Source organism: Fukomys damarensis, unplaced genomic scaffold (assembly GCF_012274545.1).
Source record: "Fukomys damarensis isolate Sample0158 unplaced genomic scaffold, DMR_v1.0_HiC HiC_scaffold_24, whole genome shotgun sequence".
Taxonomy (NCBI): Eukaryota; Metazoa; Chordata; class Mammalia; order Rodentia; family Bathyergidae; genus Fukomys; species Fukomys damarensis.
In genome coordinates, this window is record NW_022900936.1 from 63275354 (window position 1) to 63298680 (window position 23327).

The 23327-nt window shown below is 44.7% G+C and overlaps 1 protein-coding gene across 5 annotated transcripts in view; it reads left to right on the plus strand.

The window, feature by feature from the left end:
- Arhgap31 (Rho GTPase activating protein 31) overlaps positions 1 to 23327 on the plus strand; it is a 130928-nt gene that overhangs the window by 100917 nt on the left and 6684 nt on the right. For 4 of the 5 annotated variants that reach the window (XM_010630038.3, XM_010630039.3, XM_010630041.3 and 1 more), the window contains 5 exons: positions 2199 to 2397; positions 4433 to 4557; positions 10356 to 10418; positions 12840 to 13415; positions 19667 to 19941. In XM_010630038.3, the coding sequence (XP_010628340.1) occupies positions 2199 to 2397; positions 4433 to 4557; positions 10356 to 10418; positions 12840 to 13415; positions 19667 to 19941 (1238 nt within the window). The remainder of the gene's footprint in view (positions 1 to 2198; positions 2398 to 4432; positions 4558 to 10355; positions 10419 to 12839; positions 13416 to 19666; positions 19942 to 23327) is intronic. The other variant, XM_010630040.3, reaches the window with a different exon arrangement.

Consider the following 23327-nt stretch of genomic DNA (forward strand, 5'->3'; position numbering starts at 1 on the left):
AAAAAAAAAAAAAAAACAATCCACATTGGGAGGGCGAAGTATTGAGGAAGGGCATGAATATAAAACACTTCTCCAGGGTCTGGCTTGCGCAGTGCGGTGGACCCTGGTGCCATCCACTGACATGGAGGATAGAGTGGGTGCCCCTCTAAAGTGAGGTGGCTAAGTCACAGGTTCAGTCTGGAAATGCGAGGTCAGAGACACCTGAGCAGAGACGATGGGTGGGACTCGATCCAGCTTCCTCTGGAGCCTGGAGCTACGGCAGATGTGAGTACTAGCGCCCAGACTCCTGACCGCACTGTTTCTGTTCTTCCCCCTCTTGTCCCAGCCGTTCTCACAGGGATTCGGTGTTTTAAGGTGACAAAAATAATATCTATGAAAAGTATTACAAGTAAATTACATTTATTTTATTATTTTTAATTTTAAAGTGTTTTCATTAGTATGCATCTGCAGTATAAAATGATTACATTCATCTTGGGGAGTTGGTACATGTCCATAACACATCTTAATGGAAGTAAATTCAATTTAAACAGTTTTTAAAATATCCTTTAAGTTAAGTTGGAAAACTGGGTTAAGGTCAGAAACCGTATTGAAAGAGTTTCAGGATCACAAGATGTATTTAACTACAGTCCTCCAGAATGACCACCATGCTTATCCCCACTAGAAACTCCTGACATTCACATCTGTGTCTATTGTCCACAGGCCTTTGTTAGTGGTTTTGCTTCCTTTTAACAACAAGGAGAGTCTCTGTACCTAAAATGATCTTGGTAAAAAAAAAAAAAAAAAATCTTGCAATCCCAGTTGGTCCAAATTACCAAGTCTCATCACACCTTTCAGAAGTCACAGATAGCAGGCAGGGTGCCCAAAGACTAAACAGAAGCAAAATTAAACTTTTTTTGGTTTTTTGACTTAAATCAGATTCTCTCAACATCACCACTATTGATGTCTAGTGCCAGATAACTTCCGTTGTGGAACTCTATTCTGTGCATTGTGTGATGTTTAACAGCTTTCCTGGCTTCTGCTACTAGGTTCCAGGAGCACTCACACATATGTGACAACCAAAAATGCCTCCAGACATTGCCAAATGTCCTTTGCTGAAATGGGGAGAAGGTAATATGCAAAATCACCCCAAATTAAGAACCACTGATGAGCTGAGTATAGTGGCAAATGCCTATAATTCCAGCACTCAGGAGGAGGCTGAGGTAAGAGGACTCTGAGTTCAAAACCTGCCTGGGCTACAGAGCAAGTTCAAGGCCAGTCCGTACTACATAGCGAGACACTGCTCCAGAACTGCGCCTCCCCCAAAAAAGAACAACTGATGTAGAAAAGAGAGAATGTTTTACATCACTGATTATTATTTCCACTTCCGTAGAGCAGGAGTGGTTAGCTCTGTCCACTAGATGACCAGTAATAGTGTAGTGTGTCAGATGTGCTTTCCTGCAGAGATAGTGAAGCCTCCGGGTTCTAGGGTAAATAGAGGCTCCAGCCGTCAACTGCTTTGGAGCACGTCTTCTCCAGCTGTAGGGAGGAAGGGCCAACTCCTGCCTTACCCAGTTGGTTAGGCCACCTCTGTGCCTGGACAGACAGTCCCATCTGGCCAAAGCACCAGGCAGAATTTGGGGGAGTGAAGATCCACTGCTGTTATTCTGGATCACATAAGTGTTCTGTAGGTATTTATTGGAAGGATGGATGGATGGACTCTCTGTGGAAGGCTGGAAAGTACCAGAAATATAGTTTCCTCCTGAGGCCCCTATTTTGGGGGAGATGCTAATTTTGCACACATGTGTACGCACATGCGCGTGTGTGTGTGCATGTGTGTGTGTGTGTGTATGTGTGTGTGTACGTGATATTAGGATTGAACCCAAGGCCTTCATACTGAGCTACATCTTCAACCCTTTTTTTATTTTTTATTTTGAGTCAGGGTCTTGCTAAGTCACTAAGTTGCTCTGGCTGGGCTGAGACTTGTAATCTTCCTGACTCAGCCTCCCAGAGTGTTGGCATTCCAGGCCTGTGTTATCACACTCAGCAAAATTGCCAGTTTTCTGGATGCAGCCTTAGCCCCGGGTGCCACAATGTCCAAGAGAAACTCAAGTCAACATCACCCCTATCAAGAGGCCAAGCCAGAGGGCTGTGCCCGGAGAGCCCGCTGGAACCAGGAGAGTGGCCTCCTCCTGGACTGAGCTCTTCTCTTTCCCTTACAGGAAACCAGCCCATGATGAAGAGCCTCACTCTGCCTGCCCTGTCCCTTCCCATGAAGCTGGTGAGCTTGGAGGAGGCTCAGGCCCGCAGCCTGGCTATGAACCACCCAGCTCGAAAAGAAAGGAGAGAGAACAGCTTGCCCGAGATTGTTGCCCCCATGGGCACCCTCTTCCACACTGTCCTGGAGTTACCAGACAACAAGTAAATGCATTCCTGTAGTTTCCAGGGGATGCGTGGGCAGAGAGGAGAGAGGAGCAGAGTATCATCTCAGGGCCATGATGTGGGCTGGGGATGCCCACCAATGTGGTGGGCTGCCGAGGAAATTGCAAAAGACCAGGGACGGTCTCCACCACTCACTCACACCAGTGGCAGCGCCTTCACTACCACCCCAGAGTCACTGAGACCACCTGTCTACTGCCATAGCCCCCAAGCCCTAGGATGGGGATGGGGTTCACAGGGATCTCATCACAAGTCACGACTAAAATCCTTGACTTCTTTCCTTACAAAAGGAAATTTACAAAAACAAAAACCTGACCTCCTCTGCTTGAGCCTCCACCCCCTTTCCCCATTACAAGAGGCACAGAGATGAAACTCTGGACGAGTGCAAATCGACAGTTAGTGCCCCTAGACGGAGCACACACGGGACACACCTCGGCGCCTCTCCTCTTCACAGCCTATCGAGCTGTGCCTCCCTCCAAAGCAAACCAAGCACCCTCCGTGTCAGTAGGATGTGTTCTGTCCCTGTTCTTCCTTCCAACCCTCTCCACTGCACTTTTTCTCTGTCCACCCCTCTCTGAAACCTCTCTGGAAGAGGCAGTGACTGGAGCAGGCGTCATCTCCTGGGAGGTGTCGGCCTGGCAGCTGAGAGACGTGAAAACATGTAGCTCATGTCGGTGTCCTCCCCACGGCGTGGGCTGTTTCCTTCTGGGGAGGCAGGATGAGGGCTGTCGCCCTGCACTGTCACACTGCGTGCTCCAGCAGTGGGAGAACCTGGAACCAAGCCCACAGTGCTCCCTGATCAGTGGAGAATAACATTCCTTCCTGGAGATCAGGGAGAATTCCATGGAGGAAACATCAAGTGCATTTTCTTTATGCTTTCAGCTACAGCTGAAGTACACCTTACCCCAAGCCCTGCCGCCCTAGAAAGCACACTCCAAGGCCAAGTGCTAAAAATGAACATAGGGCAAGACCAAAGGAAACCTCCAGGCACTCGGATCTATTTCAGATTGATCATAAAGACAACTGAGACAGCCTGGAGTTAGTGGTGCACACATGCAATCCCAACACTCCAGCAGGCTGAGGCAGAAAAATCACAAGTTTGAGCCCAGCCCAGGCAACTTACCAACTTTGTGTGAACCTATCATAAAAACTTTTAAGAAAAAAATCGAAAGGGCCGGGAATATAGCTCAATGAGAAGGCCCTGTATTTAATCCAGTACCACACACGTGGGCGCTTAAGATCTGGATGTTCTATGGAAGCTCATTAGAGAAAAGACCCTTTGTGGGACTTCAGGTTATAGAGTTCCACCCTGGAACTTTCCGAGGTTTGGTGGTAGACCTGATGGCCGCAAGGCTTGCCTCGGTGGTGACCCCTAGTGGGTTCTGACCCACCTTGGTGCTGTCCCCTCTCACTCAGGTAGCTGGTAGGAGACAAAGCTGGGGCACACTGGCCGCCCTCTGCATTTCTCCCCCATGACCACTGAGCCCACCCCAGCACACCAAGCCACTCCTCCCGCTCTTTCTCTCCCTCCTTTTCAGTCCATGAAAGTCTCCCCAGCCCTCACCTCACCAGTGTATGTTCCAAAGTGTGACCACCATGCAGAGGACAAAGCAGGACTGGGGTCTGTGCTCTCTAGTGTTTATTCCTCTAAAAAGTACTGGTATCTTTGAAAAGCCAGGACTGTAGCTTTTACGAGAATTCAGAACCGTGTGATCTCATATGACCTTTGAGCCTCCCACCAAACCTACCTCTGTTTGCTCCACTCCTACCTTTAATAGACAGCTTTGGCTCTGGCTCTGGGGAAAGGGATCTTTTCTCTGACTCAAAATAGCCTTGTTTGGCCACCTGGAACACCCCAAGTCAGGGTGAGAGGGGCTTCCTTTGGATTGTATGGGGGAATTTCCTGAAACGCCAGGACTATCCTTTACTAAGAACATGATTCAAATCATCTTCTTCAACGTAAAAGTTCCCTAGAAGTGACAGGTTAAACTAACCTTTTACCGTTTGGCTCTTTTAGGAGAAAGCTTTCCAGCAAATCAAAGAAGTGGAAATCTATATTTAACCTGGGCCGTTCTGGGTCAGACTCCAAATCGAAGCTGAGTAGAAATGGGAGTGTGTTTGTGAGAGGACAAAGGCTCTCAGGTAAGAAGTGATAGGAGCTACAGCTTCTGGTGCAAACGTTTTCTTTTCTAGGTCTGTTTCCTAAATGTTTCATTTGATTGCATCAAAATCTCTAGCTCTGCCAGGCATGGTGGTACACACGTGAAATCCCAGCACTCTGGAGGCTGAGGAAGGAGAATCATAAGTTTGAACCCAGGCTGGTCAATTTAGTGACTTAGGGAGATTCTGTCTCAGAATGAAAATATTGTAAAAGGCGGGCTGGGGATTTAGCTCAGTGGCACTGTACCTGCCTCGCGAGTACAAAGTCCTGAGTTCAATCCCTTGTAGGTACCAAAAAAAAAAAAAAAAAAAAAAAAAGTGTAAAAGGGGCTATGGATTGTAGCTCAGTGTGAAAACCCTGTGTTCAACCTTATTATCCCCCCAAAAATAAAGAAAGAAAATCACTAGTCCTAGCCCTGAAAGAGAAATTTCTCAACCAGTAAATCTTTTAAAATATAATAATAATAAAAATAATAATTTTTTTTTTTTTTTTTTTTGCTTACAGAGAACCTGTATACCCTTCATGCAGCTTCTCTTAAGGCTAACATCTTCATAATGGCAATACAACTATCTCAGCCAAAAAAAACATTAATAAAACCTTTTTATTTAACTGTGCTGATGGTTGAATCCAAGGCCTTAACACATGCTAGACATCCACTTTTTCCCTGAGCTACATTCCCAGCCCTTTTAATTTTAGACAAAGTGACTAAATTGCCCAGGCTAACCTCAAACTTATAGAGTCCTCCTGAGCAGTGGGGATTACAGATGTGAGCCACCTCGCCCAGCTTAATGTACATCCTCATCCGTACTTGACCAATTGTGCCACTGATTTTCCTTTCTTCTAGTCGAGGATTTAATCCAGGAGCCCAGATTGCATTTGGCTGTCAAATCTCCTCTACTCTAGGACAGTTCCTTAGTCTCCCTTATCTTGATACTTTGGAAGAGTACTGGTAATTTATTTTGTAGAATTGTGCTTCACTGTGAGTTTGCCTAATATTTTCTCGTGGTTAAACTGAGGCTACAAATTTTTACAGGAATTCTATGGAAGTCATGTTATTCCTGCTCATTGTGTAGTATCAAGAGACACCTAATGTCAGTATCTTATTGTTTGTGAAATTGACTTTGGTCACTTGATTAAAGTGTTATCAGTCATGAATTTTAGCATCAGTGAATGAGTTCTTGCCTACAACAGGTACTACTGTGATTTTTCCAAATGGTCTTTTCCTAGTCGTTGAAATTCTTCTATAAAGAAAATCTGCTCCTTCTCCCTCGGGGGCATGATTCCCCCATGGAATTTATTTCTAAGTAATGAATAGAAATCGATGCAAGAAAGAAACGAAGGAACCACTGTGCAAGGAAGAATCTAACCAATCCAGCTGAACATTATGTCAGGAAAGAGGAGACCAAGGAAATTTCCCGCAATGATTTATTTAGTATTACAGATTCAAAGTATGGCTTTTTTAAAATGAGGGCAATGATTGTGAAAAACAAGTTGTAAAAGGTAAATATACAAATCCAATGAGTAAACTTGGACTGGGTCCTGGACTGAAAAAAGGAAGCTACAAAAAAGGCAGTCTTATTTTAGGATTCCCTATTTTTAATGTTCATACAGAGATTTCTTTAACTGAAATACCAAATAGTTTCTCTGGTGTGGAAAACTATAATAGTACACAGGATGGATCCTAATGAGATAATTAATAATGTGAAGTAGGAAGTAAAGGGCTAAAGGTGTAGGGAAAGTGGGAAGGGTGGGGGAAAGGTAATAAGGGAGAGGAAAAAAATACGAGAAACTGAAAAAATGGAAATAAAGTGTTTGTAAATGGGGAGGGGAGGAGGGGGTGAAGGGAGGGCAGGGACAAGGGGAAAAAATGAGAATTAAGACCTGTTATGTAAAGGTACAAGATCCCAATGATGAATGTAACTGTATTGTATACCTAGATTGTACCAATAAACTTAATTTAAAAAAATAAATAAAAGATGCATGCTGGAAAAAAAAAGGCAGTCTTAGAGACAGATAAGGAAAATGTGGATATGGATTGAATATCAGATGATATTAAGGGAGTATAAATTTTTATATTGTGTTAATGGTTCTTAGAAAACATACACTAAAGTTGAAGTATTGGAGAATGAAGTCAGAATACTGAAAGTCACTTTCAAATAATTCATTGAAATGTAGGTAAGCAGATAGATACAGATATAGATATAAAAATAAATAAAGCAAATTAAAGTCTAAAATATTGAAGCTCACTTTCAAATAATTCAGTGAAATATAGGTAGGTAGATGTAGATAGAACGTAGATGAAGCAAATATGTGGAAAATGTCAATAATTGTTAGGTCAATAGCTATTAGGTTTAAAAGTCCAACTTTTCTGATTGTTTGGAATTTTTAATAAATATTAGGTAGAAACTAATTCCTGTAGGAGAAATGAGAAGGGGTATTTTTAAGGACTTTCCTCAAAACCAGTGATAATTCTATGCCAAGGGTCAAAAGGTACAGATGTTAGAAATCTCCCTATTTCTCAATTAGAGTAATGAAGGACACCACAGCACACAGCAGTTACAATGATTGATGCTCTAAATAACAGCAAATCCAAGTGACTCATGCAAGAAGAGAATTTAGTGGCTTCTATAGCTGGACATCTGGATCTCGGGAAGGCTTCTGGCATGATTTAATACAGTGGTGTTGTCTCCATTCCATTTTCCTCAGCTGTGCCCTCCTGTGGGCCAGCTTCCTCCGCACACTGGCTTATTTTGCTGTGGCAAAGGTTTTGCCTTTGGCTGTCACGATGTCTAAAGAGAAAGAACATCATTTCCACTGATTTTTTCTAAGAATGGCTCCCATGGCCGGGTTGTGTGAGTCTCTATGGCCAAAGCAGTGCTGTATGCTGATTGGCTGAGGCTGGGCTTCTGAGTCGATCTGAAATGACACATAAGAAGTGCAAGAGCTCCATGAGAAGGACAAAGGAAAGTAGATTCTGTATCGATCTATAACATTCACAGGACAGGGAAACATATCTTTCACAAAATGTGAAGATAGCCCAGATGAAGAAGACAGGTTGCTAGCGTTTGGCAGAATAGACATAAATAAAAAAATTGAGATTCTCAAAACAGAATGGAAGGGAAGAGTACCTGACAAGAAACTTTTGCTCTATAATAAGAGATCGATTAAGTACATCAGAGGGAGAATTTCAGTTACAGAATCAGTGATACAGCAGTGTCAATGCAAGAGGCTCGCCTGTAATAAAACATCAAAAGCTAACAGAACAAAACAAATGAGCAAAAATGAAATAAATGATTTGCCTTGATCTTGGCTTAGAAACATTTCCACCCCCATGTGGCTTTCAAAAGGAACAAATCCAAGGGGCTAGACCAAGTGTTTGTAAACTCACAGGACATCCAGTGTCCATATATCAGGAGTTGCCCACAGGAACGGTCACCACCACAGCAGTTTCACCTCAGGTGTGAGTGGCAAGGTGAGAGTTTGTCATGCTTTATAAGCTCCCCCAGTGACTCTGCTCTCCAGCCAAATTGAAAGTCACTGCCCTGAGATCTTTTTTTGGGGGGGTGGGGGTACCGGGGATTGAACTCCGGTCCTTGTGCTTGCAAGGCAGCCCACCAAACCACTGAGCTAAATCCCCAGCCCACTGCCCTGAGATCTTAACAAACACACTAACCAGACAGAGAATTCACCAAACTGGCAGAGCTCTGAGACAGACAGAAAGAAAAGGAAGAAGGAGGAGGGGGAGAAGGAGAAAGGATCCAACACCAAAGGTGGACCTCAGGGCTCCCCAGAGAGAACTACTCCCCCTCTGTGACACTCTGGGTCACCTAGTCTTTGCCCCTAGGTCAACAAATGCAAACCAGAGAAGGTCAGAAATGCAGATCCTGGAAACAAAAGCAAAGCACGTCTCAGAATACACAGACAAAGGGGCGCCAGCCAGACAATTTAAGATAATAAATCAGTTTCTAAACTTGTAGAAATAGCAGCTTTTCTAAGGGTAAGAACTCCGGTATGCTCCTGAAAGGCAGGAGGGTGAGCCAAGCACTGCCCATGCCAGGGTCTGAGGGAAGATGACGGCACCCTCCTGCGGCTGCCCCACTCAGAGAGAATCACTAGGCTGAAGAGGCCAGTGGACCAGGTCAGTGCTCCCTAGGAGGAGCAGGGTTTGCAACAAGGAGGAAAAAGCTGGAGAACTTTAAAGGAAGAACAAAAACAAGTGTGAGTTAGGGTCCATTTGGATTCGGGCCAGCTCAGACTGCTTCTGTAGAATCATCTCCCTCTCCCTCTTTGTTGCGGAGCCCGGGTGGGTCCTGAATAGCAACAGTCAACAACATTGTCTTTTACTGAGTACTTCCTCTCTCCCAGCTTAGTGCAACATAATGACACTAGAGTCATTTCTCACTTAGTCCTCACACCAGATGTATTTTCCTCATTTTACTGTCAGAAATCTGAAGTAAGGGAAAAGTCAGCTGTTTATTTGAGGTCACATGGCCCCGAAGTGGTAGGTTGGGATCTGTGTGAGCCCAGAGTTACCTTAGTGTTGCTCATGCTGGGGCTCTGCTGGGTTCTCAGTTGCCCTCTTTCTCCTAGTAAGTGGGACCTACAACGAACTACCTCCAAGCCTGTCCAGGTCCCTGAAAAGAGAAGGTGTGTGAACATGCCCATCTTAGTCTGTTTTCTGTTGCTATAACAGAATTGTGAGACAAGTGACTTATAAAGAACAGGGGTTTATTTTGGATCACAGTTCTAGAGGCTGGGAAGTCCAAGATTATGCCACTGGCATTCACTTGGCTTTCGGTGAAAGCCTTATATTGCTTCAGCTCATGGTAGAAATGGATGAAGGCAAATCAGTACAGAAGAGAGAAAGGGGGGCCAAATTCTTGTGATAACTAAGCACTTTCTTCAAGAAAGGCGCTAATCCAGTCATCAGGGCCCCACCCACATCACCCAAACACCTGCCACTAGGTCCCACCTAGAACTGAGGATTTGAGACTCCAGCACATGAGCTTTTGTGGGATCCAGATGAAGCATAGCAGTGTCTAACTATACTCTTTCCTAAAACCCCTCTATAGCACCTTACAAAGATGTACAGAGGATTCCCATGCACATAGTAGGTACTCAGAACAGGTTTGGTTTGCTTGGGATCTGAACCAGGATGAGGTTGGTGAGTTAAATCATTGGAGAAACCATCCATTCGCACCCTTCCAGGAGTAGAAATGTATGTACATGGGGAGAAGGGGTTCTGGCTCCCCAACTCCCACTGAACCTGTGAACCTAATTCCTGGGCACCGACAGATGGCTGCAGTCACAAATCCTGCTCTCTTGCCCAATGGGGCCCCTTGGGCTCATCCTTGAATATTTTTATACAATTAAACTGGGCTCAGGACTCAGTTACTCATAGCCACTGGACAAAATCGAAATCTACCTTTATCTGTAAAATTTTGATAAAGCTTTGATCTATCATTACCTTGTTTTTAAAAGGTCATACTCATTAAGAAATTAGGAACAGCAGGGTGCTCTGATATATACCTCTAATCCTCCCAGCACTCAGGAGACTGAGGCAGGAAGGTCCTGAGTTAAAGGCCAGGCTCGGCAATATAGCAAGATTCTGTCAGAGAGAGGATGGTGGGGAGGGAGGATATGTTTCCAAAGGGGTAAATTATAAATGCTTGAAAAACTTACCTAAAGAAATTTCTCTTGTGTGCTTACAGCCTGACCTAGTATTCTGAATACTCTTAATATGCATTCATCAGGGATATTTTTTTTCCTTTGTCTTTAGTGGAAAAGGCTGCTATCCGACCAGCTAAGAGCATGGACTCCCTCTGCTCAGTGCCCGTGGAAGGTGAGGTTTTACAGTTTCTGAACTGGGCACTTTGCTGGAGACCAGAGCTCACCCACACTTGCCAGCTGCTCACCCGTGGCTGTGATCATGCATGATCACCCAGGCCCAATCTCTCCCGAGATCGAGGGTTTCTCACAGCTCTTGCCATATCCTCCCTTACTCTACCACCAGCAAGGCGTCAAGAGCCTTCCTCTTCCTCCAGCCTTCCTCTAGCCACAGCCAGGAAGCACAGTTACTTTTCATTGAAACCTGAGCCAGGTAAAAGGTCAACACCTGAGAACTAAAAGTGGATGCGGCCTGGGCAGAAAGAGTCAAGTACTGAATTCTACCTTGTGTTTTCCCCTGTGTACCTCACGGTTTTTATCTATCAGTAAACCTTTACTAGGCGCCTACTTGCGTTGGGCGAGTGTAGTTGGTGCACGATATGCTGTGTTGCGTGTTGCATGTTGTGTATGCGCAGTTGCACATGGCGTAGCCACCATCACCAAAACAACACATAATCTCATTTGTACTCATGACGCTTGGGTTAAGGGCTGACTTGTCTGCATCTCTCTCTTCTATTTTTGTTAAGTAACCAATAAGTCACAAGGCAAAGAGCTTCCCTGCATGCAGACTGTTCAAACTCTCTTATAATTAAAAGAATAATTATAATTAAGTATAATTTTTAAAAAAACTATGGTGAATGTTTAAATATTGCAAATTGCAGTAAAAAAATCACATTGTCACTAATCAAAACTCATCAAAATACTCCTACTTGCTTCAAACACACATCCCTTCATTCTTGCCGCTTTCTGAAGCTGTTCCAGAATTCCTTTTCCATGACTGTCTGGAGTTACACCTTCCTGGCCCCTGGATATCCTGAAATCAAAATGTTTACCTTTCCTGGTTATTTTGACTTTGGGGAAGAGCCAGAAATCACATGATGCTATATATCCTGTGAATAAGGTTGAGGGGGACGCTATGTTTTCAGGAGCCTGCCTTCCAGTTGGATGGTACTTAGCCACAGCATTCATTCACAGTATTTTTGATCAAACCTCATAAAGACGTCCATGAAAAAGGAATTCCAGAACTACTTAAAGTGGCAAGAAAAATGGGCCAGTAGGTTCAAAGCAAGGGAGAGTATTTTGAGGGGGCGGGAGTGACAAAGTATCTTTTACTGTAATAATTTTGGTATATAAACATTCACTGTATGTCTTGATAGCCCCTTGTATATTTACTCTGTGGCTTTACTAATCCCTTAAATACAAGCCATTTTTCTCTTTGATAAATGAGGCAGCCTGAGTCAATACAGGAGATATTTAGAACAACTTTTTAAAAAATTATGTACTGCAAATGTACTAATAATAATTTTTTAAAAAGTGAAACCTATAAAATACTCGGTGAGATCTTTGTAAGCTGTCTTGATACTTTTAGCTTTTTTTCAAATGTTTATATTCATCCATTTGCTTTGGTTGCGAAGCCTCTTAGGAAAGTTCTTGTATGGTTTAGTAGGCCAAGATCTAGTATCTGTGACTTATGTGGGTGCTGGGTGGGTCACCTAGACTCTGTCTCAGCCTCCTCATGTGTTCCAGGAGATAACTATTAAGAATGGTAACTATAATACTATGTAATGGGGCCAAGGATTTAGCTCAGTGGTTCCACCGCCTGCCTCGCAAGCACAAGGACCTGAGTTCAATCCCGGATACCAAAACAAAGCAAAACAAAAAAAATTATATAAGGTGCTATGTAAGCTCAGTGCCAAGTGCCAAGTTTGAAGTTATTACCGGATTCCTGGCAACTCACATGCCATCTCTCAGCCTACTTACTCCATACAGAGGTCTCTCTTCTTGGCTTTCTCTTCTAAGTCAGTCAAGAACTTGCTCCTCACTACTGCGCTCTCTAACATGTAGTTAATTCACATTCATAGTTTTTCACTCTCTGAGTCAACAGGATGAGGCAAGGGAAAAGGAGGAAAAGGTCTGAGGATAGCATTGGTTTCCTTGGTGGGAAATCAAACCCTGTCTGGATCTGTCTTCTAGAGAACACATGCAACAGTAGGTTTTAAAGTTTTAAAAATGAAACAAGATTCTGTTATTTTTGCCCCTTTTGTCTTCTTCATTTTGAGCAAACACCATTTTGCCATCCCCCATCTGTGTGTTTTTTTCACCGCCTACATTTGATGCTTGGTAGATGCTCTCCCTGTGGTGTTAAAACTGACACACCGCACACCAGCCATGGTTAAGAGCATCAGGCCAAAATTCTGTACATGTGAGAAAATTCTTTCTCACAGTGTTATGCACCCATCTTCACTAGGCTGTCCACACCCTTATGACACTGCCACCACTTTCTACATTTAGATGCCCTGTGCCTGCCCTTCCCAGGAGGCCTGTAGCGGTGTGCACGCCTAGGCTGCTGACCATTGTCCCTGTTCTTTTTCACTAGGAAAAGAAACCAAAGGGAATTTCAGTCGAACAGTCACTACTGGTGGCTTTTTCATTCCAGCCACGAAATTGCACTCGACCAGCCCTGGCAGCTCCTGTGACCTCAGCAAGCAGGAGGTTGAATGGGGCCAGGAGGGAACTCCTTCAGGGGCCGAGGGGGGCTTTGATGTGACTGGTGACCGAAGCCAACTCCAGGGCTCTCAGGTCCGGGCCCCACCTGAGCAGCTGAAGGTGTTCCGACCTATAGAGGATCCTGAAACTGAGCAAGCAGCCCCAAAGATGCTGGGGATGTTCTACACCTCAAGCGACAGCCCCAGCAAATCCATCTTCACCAGCAGCCGCTTCCAAATGGAGCCCTCACCGCATCACCAGCGCAAGGTGCTCAATATCTCTGAGCCCTTTGCAGTGTCTGTGCCACTCCGAGTATCTGCAGTTATCAGCACCAACAGCACCCCATGCCGAACACCCCCCAAGGAGATGCAGTCCCTCTCCAGCCTGGAAGAGTTTTCCTTCCAGGGCTCAGAGAGTGGAAGCTGGCACGAAGAGGAGAAGCCACTGGGAGCTGAGACTTCTGCAGGTACAGTAGGAAATGAGGTTTTGTCCACTGCAGGAGCTAAAAACCAGGCTTGAACTTGCTTATAAATAGAGATTTCAAAACAGTGTGGTGAAGGGGTTAGGACTATGGACTCCACATCCAGGCTGAGTACAAATCCAGGCTCCGCTGTTTAGCTGTATGATCTTCAGCAAGTTAACATAACCACGCTGTGCCTCCGTTTCCTAAACTATAAAATGAAATGATGTTGTTCATAATCACACCTTTTCCATAAGTTTGCTATGATTATTAAGTTAGTCAATACACGTAATGCTCTCAAAAAAGTATATAGTATACAGCTAGAACTTAATAAATCTTATTTTATTTGCTCATAGAATGCAGTAGGAAAAGATTGTAGAATGGCATGTGGAGCTAAAGAGCTGGCAGTGAAGATTCAGCTCTTCCAGACTCACTGATTCTTCATGTATCCATCCCTTAGTTCTACCTCATACCCGCAGAAGAGTATGACTAGCAATCCTAGCAATGAGACAGAGCCTCTCTCTTCCACTTCCTATGTTATATGCAGGAAGGACTCTGATTGGCTGTGCTTGAGTCACCTGTCCAGCTTTGACCCAATCCCTGTTGCCCGGCCATACAGTGGAGAGATGGGCCAGGCCTGAGTCTGGGCTGTGCCTGGAGTAAGGACGCGCTCTTTGTTCACAACCCTACCTGAGCCGTCAAAAATAGAAATAGGGAAAACCCCCGAGGAAAGGCTGGCTGACAGTCAAATGAACACGTATCTTACTGTGAATCAGTACTCTTTCTAACTGATATTAGCTTACTTTTTGCAGTACCTTTGTATTTCAGTACCTCCAGTACTTTCGCATCTGGCATGTCCTAGGTGTTCTATTGGTATTGTCTTCTCCCAACAATCCCATAAAGGGGATTATCCCCACTCGCTTAGAGAGGAACATGTAATTTGCCCAAAAATTCATAGGAAGGAAGTGGTAAAAACAAGAATTTCAATGCAGATTTTTTTTGGGGGGGGTAGCAGGGATTGAACTTGGGTCCTTGCAATTGCAAGTCAGGTAGCAGAACCACTGAGCTAAATTCCCAGCCCTCAGTGCAGCTTTTTAAAAACAAATCTACACTTGTAAGCACTCTGTCATACTTCCTCGTGTGCTTACCAGGGGCAGTGGAGTTAGAAAACTTGCTGGGACGTGATCCCCTTTCTCAGGGAGCACAGAGCTCAGAAGGGAAACTGGAATTGCACTGATGGGCAGAGCCCAAGAGCCTCCTCCTGCTTTTTAGCTTGAGGGAGGACTTAGGTATCTGGAAAGTAATGAAAAGAATATTCAGAAAAGACTGAAGGAGGGAGAGGCAGTCCCCGCAGGAGAGTTTCAGAAAAAATGTACAAGAGGTGACATTCAGGCTGCATCTTCATATGGATAGGATTTTTCTGTACAGAGATAATAAGAAATGGCATTTTGAGCTACCAGGTACCTGAGCATTGCAGAAAGTGTATAGAGTTTGGACCTCAACTGGGTTAATTTGGATCCCAGCTTTACCATATTTTGGTAATGTGACAGTGGGTGATTGGTTGATAGCTCAGAGCCTTTCTTCCATCTACAGAGCAGAGGGGGCTCCTATCTCAAGGCCTAGGACAAGGTCTGAATGAGAGAAGGTACATAAAATACCCATCAGGCTCATTGAAGATGCTCGGGAAATATTAGCTGTTCCCCCCTTGCCTTTGCCTTCATGATGGGGCTGCAGATGGCCAACACTCAGGGACACTGAATGATGTCCTGTCTGGAAAATGGTCCTTGGACTGGGGTGGGTTGAGCCGGACAAGGGAAAGAGGAGGGACAGTGCCTCTGAGGAAAACAGTTTCCAAAGGCTTGGTCATTCTATCCAAAACTGAGGTTCTTGGGCCTCAAAGAATGTTTTGTTAGTCTCTCATTTCTCTTTCTCCCTGTAAATAAGAATATCAAGCCTATATTAAATTTAGTCACTCAGTGGTTCCGCTGCCTGCCTCACAATCGCAAGGACCCGAGTTCAATACCCAGTCTGGGAAAGACACTAACGGGGACACCAGGCTGCCTTCCTGTTGGTGGGGGCAGCCACACAGCCTGGGACCAGAGCCTGAAGGGAGATGTTGGAAAATGCTGGTCCCCTCAGCCTTCCCTCTGCTGGGTTTAGGCCAACTTACATTTCTTCTGTCCTTCCATCACTGTTCCAGATAGACAACTTCACTTTCATTAATAAAATAGCAGTAGGTAAAAGAAAAAACTTAAGACAGTTTTCCAGATTATCTAATTAAAATTTTAGTCACTATGATTAAGGAAATTCTCCTACAGTGGGCCAAAATAGGTGAAATTTCAGTGTGACCTGAAGAATAAGAGATATAAGTAATTTAATTTTAACTAAAGTGCTGGTAATTAGATTGATTGTTTTGAAATACAGGATTAATCAATGTTACAGTAGTAATTAATTATCTGATTTTTACCTGATTCAGGCTTCTGCCCTGCTAACCTCAGCTAGGAGATAAAAGCATCACAAATGGCTCCTTTTGCAAGAGAAGGGAGAGATGTGGGGCAGTTTAAAAGCTACAGGGACTGTGCATCCCCACCTGGAAATGATCATTAGTGGAACATCAGAGTAACCATATCGCTTTAAGGAAACCTGACAAATGAAAATCCACGATTTCCCTGGTAGATAATTGAGTTGTTTTATTCTTTCACTGAAGCTTTTACAATAGAGACTCTCTTTCACTCTCTCTCTCTCTCTCTCTCTCTCTCTCTCTCACACACACACACACACACATTACCAAGGTCTGTAGTATTTTACTATAGCAAACAAAAACAAATGCTTTCACAGTATTGTTTTCAGAGCCTTGTTCCATGTATGGCAAAGCAATTCAGAAGTAGAACATAACTTACAATAGGGTACTTTAAACAATGTATTTAACTGCAATGCCATACACTGCCTTCCACTTATTTTTGACACATCTTTTTCCCATAGTGATTTAGAGGGTCTGCAAGCCACCATAGGTATTTCATAAATCTTTGGCTATTTGGATATACACCTGCACAGATCCTTCACCTGTACCCAGCAGAGCTGTACTTGTCTGCCTTGGTCACAGTAGACTCAACAACTAGACTCCCAGCTGTGGGAAAAGAGGAGGAATCCATACAGCCTCCACTCATGGATATAACCAAGCAGTTGCACGCATCACTTCCACACCACCCCATGTGCTAATGCTTGTTTTACACAGATGCACCTGCCTTCAAAAGAGGCTGAGAAAAGATGTCACTAGCTGAAACTTGGGCAGTGAGGGAGGCTTCAGTTGTACACAAAGACACTGGATCCTGAGGGTCAGTCTGCGTCTCCCTGGTCACTCACTTCTCGCTGGGAACCCTTTCTGTGGTAGCTTAGAATTATCCACCACATCTGTCAATCGCCAGGAACAAACCCTCAGAGGGAACTGAGAACATGTGAAGAGAGGGTGGTGCCCTAGGCATGGTGCTGCCGCCGGGGAGAGGAAGGCTCCAAGAGGTGACATCAGATGTGTGCCTCGAATGGAACCCTTTCAGGTCACAGGGAGGACCAGAGCAGAGGAGCGCAAGGCCTCGTGGGCGTGTGGTAGGAGAAGAGTGGACATGAGGTCCGACCAGAGTGAAGAGCGCCTTGCACACCCTGATGGAGACATAGGGAGCATTGAGAGCTGGCTGCGAGAGAGTGAGCCCCTCCTCCTCACACCAGAGTCCATTTAAAAGGCCGCAGTCCATGAGCAGCAGACCTGAACTGCAGGTTACAAAAAGACACACTGGCAGCTTTGTCCAACCCATAGGCCTGAGCAGAATGCTAAAAACGTCTTTTAAAATTTACTGAAGTACTATCCTTTCACCCAGAAGTCTCACTTCCTCGAATTTGGCCTGAATCCACAGGTGCACGAGTCCAGAATGATGTACACACATGATGGTGTCGCTCACACTAGTAGCAAAAAAGTTGTGTGCAGAGCCTGCCCCACATTCCCTCCAACTCCTGTGCCCCTGGAGGGGACCATTTCTATGCTCACAGAGGGTATCTTCTCTCAAGCGTCTACATTGTTCTTATTTTCTGCCTCAGGCCTTTTCTTGAAAGCAGACTTTTACTCAGCCCTTGCTTGCGTTCCCTCAGAGTGTGGCAAATCAACTGGTCATTCTCAACCAACATAAGCCAGGAAGCAGTGGATAAATGAGCCGGTCTCACACTCTCCTGAGGGGTAGTTGTGGGGCCAGCCACATAGTTACCAAGGATAGAGTCACAGTGGCTCACAGGGGTGTCCAGCTCAACAACATACTTTGTATGACTTCCCTTCCACCCCGTCACTCCTCCTTCTGGGTACCTCCTTCAAACAAGCTGCCTGCTTCCTGGACCTTGTTTCAGGGTCTGCTTTGTGGGGAGCCCAAACCAGTCCACATCTTTTTTTGTTTGTTTGTTTTTTTGAGACAGGGTCTCACTATGTAGTTGAGACTGGCCTGGAACTGACAATGTAGCCCAGGCTGGTTTTGAACATACAGTGATCCTCCTGCTTCAGCCTCCCGAGTACTGGGATCATAGGCGTGTGCCACCACGCCTGGCCCAGTCCACATTTTAAACAGTAACCAGTCTCCCTCTAGACTAATATGGCATGGACTTCAAAATACATTCATCAAAAAAATGCAAAAACAAAGAATAGTATATATCATATGCTATATTTTGTGTAATAAGAGTAGGAAATAAAAATTATGCGTTATAAGTAGCTGTACATATGCAAAAATGAATGCCACTTAAAAAACAGAAACTAATAAAAGAAAGGACAATGGGGATTCAGAACAGGATGGAAGAAACAAGCATGGAAGAAAACTTCTTAAAGGATGCCTTTTTATATAGTTTTAACTTTTGAACACTGTGTTTTACACATTTGGAGATTGAATTAGCCAGGCATGGTGTAATCTTAGCTACTTGGGAGGCTGAGGCAGGAGGATCACAGGTTCAAGGCCAGTATGGACAATATAATGAGGCCCTGTGTTGATATAAAAAAATAAAAAGGTAAGGGACATAACTTAGTGGGTAGAGTGCTTGTCTAACATGTGTGAGGCCCTGCTTTTGCTCCTCAGTACCACAAATAAAATTTTAAAAATAAAAAACTTACTAAGTAATGGGTCAAAGAAAGTGGTACTACAGTTAATTCCAAAGCACTGTCAGTTCAAACATCAAGATGCTATCACTAGGGCTGACCGAGCTGCCGGGCTGGCATCACGGTGAACACCCAGGAGCTAAGTTGCCAGGTTAACTAATGGCAATTGACAGAGTTTGTTCTTAGGCTGTGAGCGTTTCTGAGCTTTCGTGGTATATCAGACCTCAAGCCGTGTGTTTCACTTCTGTTATCTGCTTTATCCTCACCTGGCCCTGCAAAGAGTGTTCTCACGATGCCCCTGTCCTAAGATGAAAAGATTCATCGAGAAACTAGAATTTGAAAGGAAGCTCATTTAATCCTGTGAATCATGACATTTGTTGAGGGCCTGCTGTGCGTTGAGCATTGTTTGGGCATTTTGCTCCGTCTTTATTCCACAGCCTTTTCTCAGCCAGGCGGAAGTGGCCCGGTTTGAGGTCAGCCTGCTTTCTCCTGTTTCAGGAGGCAGGTATTTAAGACAGGAGCTTGACCACTTCTGCTGTGCCCGAACTGACTGTTAATGACCCTGAGAAGCTGTCAACCATAAGATCTCCTTGCTACCTGGTACAAACAACAGATTTTTGTGGTCTTGGGCACCAAGCATGACTGCTCAGGGCCTGAATATTTATTAGTGAAGTGAAAGACTAGGAAGGGGCAGGATTTCTTAGCTTTGACACTGTTGACATTTTTGGGCTGGGTAACTTTTGCTGGCAGTGGGAGTGGGGTGTCATTGGAAGATACTTAGCAGCATCCTTGGCTTCTAAGCTATAGATGCCAGTAGTGGCACTCACCTCCCCCTACACTGTGACAACCAAAATACCACCAGATACGGTCTGAGTCCCCTGGAGGGGAGGTAGTAGGAAAATGCTCCTGGTTGAGAACAACTAGACTAGGACGATCCCTTCTCTGATAGTCTGTGACTTTGTGACCTGAGGCCAAGACATAGGAAGAGGGTAAAGAACATAAGGGACAATGTCTTGGGAGAATTCCCTGTCCTTGTGAGGCAGGGCACGGAGGCAGGATGGTGACTGTTCTAGGAACAACCTGTCTGGAAGTGAAGTCTTTGGACTTGAACTGATCATTCCCATCCTCATTCCAGCTTCTGGTGCCAAGAATGCTGCTCTCGAGGATGCCTTACCGAAACCTGAAGGCCAGGGGATGGTGGGATGCAACCAAGGCCTGCAGCCGCAGACCCAACTGGAGGAGAAGACAACCTCAGAACCTTCCTTGGTCTCTCAACATTCAAGGGGATCAGAGACAAGACCAAAACCAGAGAAAATGGAGGAGGAAGACCGAGAGACCAACCTGGTAGAGGCCACTGCTCCTCCGAAGAGCCCTGGGGCCAGAGCCAAAGCTGTGTTTCTCCATGAGATGGTAAGGTGCACTCCCTGTCTGCTCCATCCATGTGCAGACTTCTTTTTCCTGGGGGATCTTGGTCCAACTTAAAGTAGATTTAAAAGAATTGGTTTCTGCCATAGGGATTTTAAGAGACTCACTTCTCTGGCAAGCACAAGTCCCTGGGTACGAGAGAGAGAGAGAGAGAGAGAGAGGAACTTAGTAATAATCAGAAGTAGAATTTCTTTCTTTTTTTTTTTTTCTGCAGTGGACTTTTCAAGAGTCCAGTGATAGAAAGTCACCATTGAGCTCAGATCCTCAAGGACAGATTCAACTCCGTGTCTGACCTAGAGCCACCATAAGCCAGTGATGTCCTTGGGATGTAATGATAGTCAAAGCTATAGTCACACAAAACTTGCTTGTTGTAGCCCAGGCCTAATACGATAACCATTCATAAGATCCTGCCCTCTTCTTCCAGACATCCTGGATGAGTGGTTGTTTAGGCTTCTTTCTAAAGTCTGGAGACATTCAAAGACCATACCAGAGCTGATGGAACTTTGTCCTCTTTAGAGCTGGAATTTTCCAAGAAGGACTTTATGAGCTGTTCTTACATACAAAGGTGTGGGGAGGTTTCCTGAGGACACACAGGGAGGAGTCTGACATTTGGAAGGTGGCACTGTAAACAAAAGTATGCCAAAAAGGAAAGGGAAGCTCATTGCCTTTTAATTTACCTCTAGGATGTGTGCGACAGAAGTACATGCTGGGAGTCAGGAAAGACCTGGGGTGCCATGGTGGCTAGGGGACTATAGGGGGGGTCCCTATAAGACATGGTTACATTTGTAGATAGGGAAGGATGGAGAGATTTTTATGGGGATTGCACTCTTATGGGGAGGACCCAAATATGAATGGCATTGCTCTGAGAAGCAGATGAAGTTAGTGCTGGAAGAATCAAGCTATATTTGGAGGATAAGTAAAGGTATTCCTTCCATCATTTAAAGCATGTGACAACCAAGATGGATTATGTAAAGGTACGACTTGCCAACAATGACTGTCATTATATTGTACAAATTAAATGTACCGACAAAATTAAAAATAAAAGCACATGGTAAGCGAGGTGTGGTAGCATACACCTGTAGTTCCAGCACTTAGGAGGCTGAAACAGAAGGATTGCAAGTTCAAGGCCAGCCTGGGCTATATAACAAGACCCTGTTTCAATATAACAAACAACAACAACCAAATGGGCCAGGGATTTAGCTCAGTGGTTCCGCCGCCTGCCTTGCAAGCATAAGGACCTGAGTTTGATCCCCAGCCAAAAAAAAAAAACAAAACAAAACAAAAACCAGTAACAATTGATATCAGCTGGGCGTGGTGGCGCATGCCTGTAATCCCAGCACTTGGGAGGCTGAGGCAAGAGGATCGTTGTGAGTTTGAGACCAGCCTGGGCTACATAGTGAGTTCCAGGTCAGTCTCAACTACAGGGTGAGACCCTGTCTCAAACAAAAAAAAAAACCAAATGTGTCAAATACCTACTTAGTGCCGATCTGTTGAGAACTAGGATCCATACAATGGATAAGATTGTTGCCATCCCTACTTGTCTGGAACTGACAGCCTAGTAGGCCACTGAACAAGTAAATTTCCAGGGTGAAATGGAAGTGTGGAATGTGGAAAGCATATGTTTACAGGAAGACCCAACAATCAGAGGGAGGAGGAGTGTCACAAAGGTCAGGATGGTTAATCTGGACTGACAACTTGATTATTAAAGCACACTTCTGAGTATACTGGGTGGTCCCAGCGGTGTGACCTTGGGAACTACATCTGGTCCCTGGCCCCTTTCTTCTGAATCGTCCTTGCTCTTTGCTTCCTGGCTGGCATGAGGTAAACAGCTGCCCTACCAGCCAGACAACTATGGACTAAAGACTGAAATCTCTGAGCCAGAAGCCAAATTAAACCTCTCCTCTCAGTTGTGCATGTCAGGTATTTAGTTCCAACAACAAGAAGTTCACTAAACCAGAGGGCATCTCTGAGGAATAGATGCTTAGCTTGATAAATTGCTAAAAAAAAAAAAGGATTGAGGGTATCTTTCCAGGCAGAAAGAACAAAATGTGCCATGAGTCTGAAGTGGGAAATAACCTGAACTATTCATGGAATGGGAATAAAGCCAGGAGAGCTAGCTGGAGAAAGTGAAGCTCCAGTAGTAGGAGGAATCACATCAGGCAGGAATGCATGGAAAGGTCTGGGTTTTGTCCTTAAAGGATCACTCTCATCTGTGAGGAAAACATCTTGTGAAAGGACAAGAGAGAGGGCAGGGATGCCAGTTAGGGGGCTGCTGTGTGGCAAACAAAGTGACAAAAGACGGTGGCTTAGGCTAGGGCAAGAGCCACTGGGGAAGTGGAAGGGTTCAACAGCATTTAGGAGGTAGAATGAAGAGGATTTGGTGGAGGATCGAAGAAGAAGAAGCAAGGATGAAGGGACAAAGACAAATTCTAGCTTTCTGGTCTGGCCAAATTTCCACTATGATCCAAATGCCGAGATATCAGACAGCGGAATGGAAGGGAGTTCGGAGGTCATTTGCTCGTTTAAATCCATTGATTTCTTAATTAATTAAGGATTAATTCATGAAGATGCTGAAGAAAGGAAAGAAACAAGAAAAACATCTTGCCAAATCTAGTAGGCAAAATAGAACTGTACACAAATAAGTGTACTACAATAGAATCAGAATGTTTGACTGAATAATCCAGGAGAGTTATCTGAAAGAAGTAACTTTCATAAAAATATACTCATTCCATACTCTTTACTGAGCAGCTAGTCACAGTCTACCAGGCCCCACTTGGCCTTGAGGAATCAATCAACACAGCTGCTGACCTCCAAGAGCCTGTAGTCCACTGGGAATAGGACAAGCATGAAAGTTACTGGAATGTGAGACAGCATGAGATTACAGTCAGGTGCAAAGTGATGAGAAGCCGGCAGCAGATCAGAAGTCTCAGAGGGCCTGGATCACCACAGGGTGGAGATGTTCCCCTGGGTCACTTCCCCCATGGGACGGAATTAGGCCTCCAGGCATGGAGTGCAAGAAACCATTTGTTTTCCTGGCCAGGCCTCCTTTCATCTTTTTTCTCTAACTCCAACCTTTGTGGAGGGGCAAAGGGAGGCGTTAAGAAGGACAAAGGAAAGTTGGACGTAAGGGGAGACAGAGACAGTAAACAAGCTGAAGCAGGAGATAGTTCAACCACCACAGAAAGAGCCCTGCACACACTCCAGTCACATTAACAGTGGGTATCCCTGGGTAGTGAGACAGCAGGATTTTTCTGGGTTTGTAAATGTTTTTATTCTAATATGTATTTGAAAGTTCCCCATATCGTGTTAGTCAGCTTTTCATCACTGTGACCAAATACCTGAGAGAAACAAAGGAGCAAAGATTAATTTTA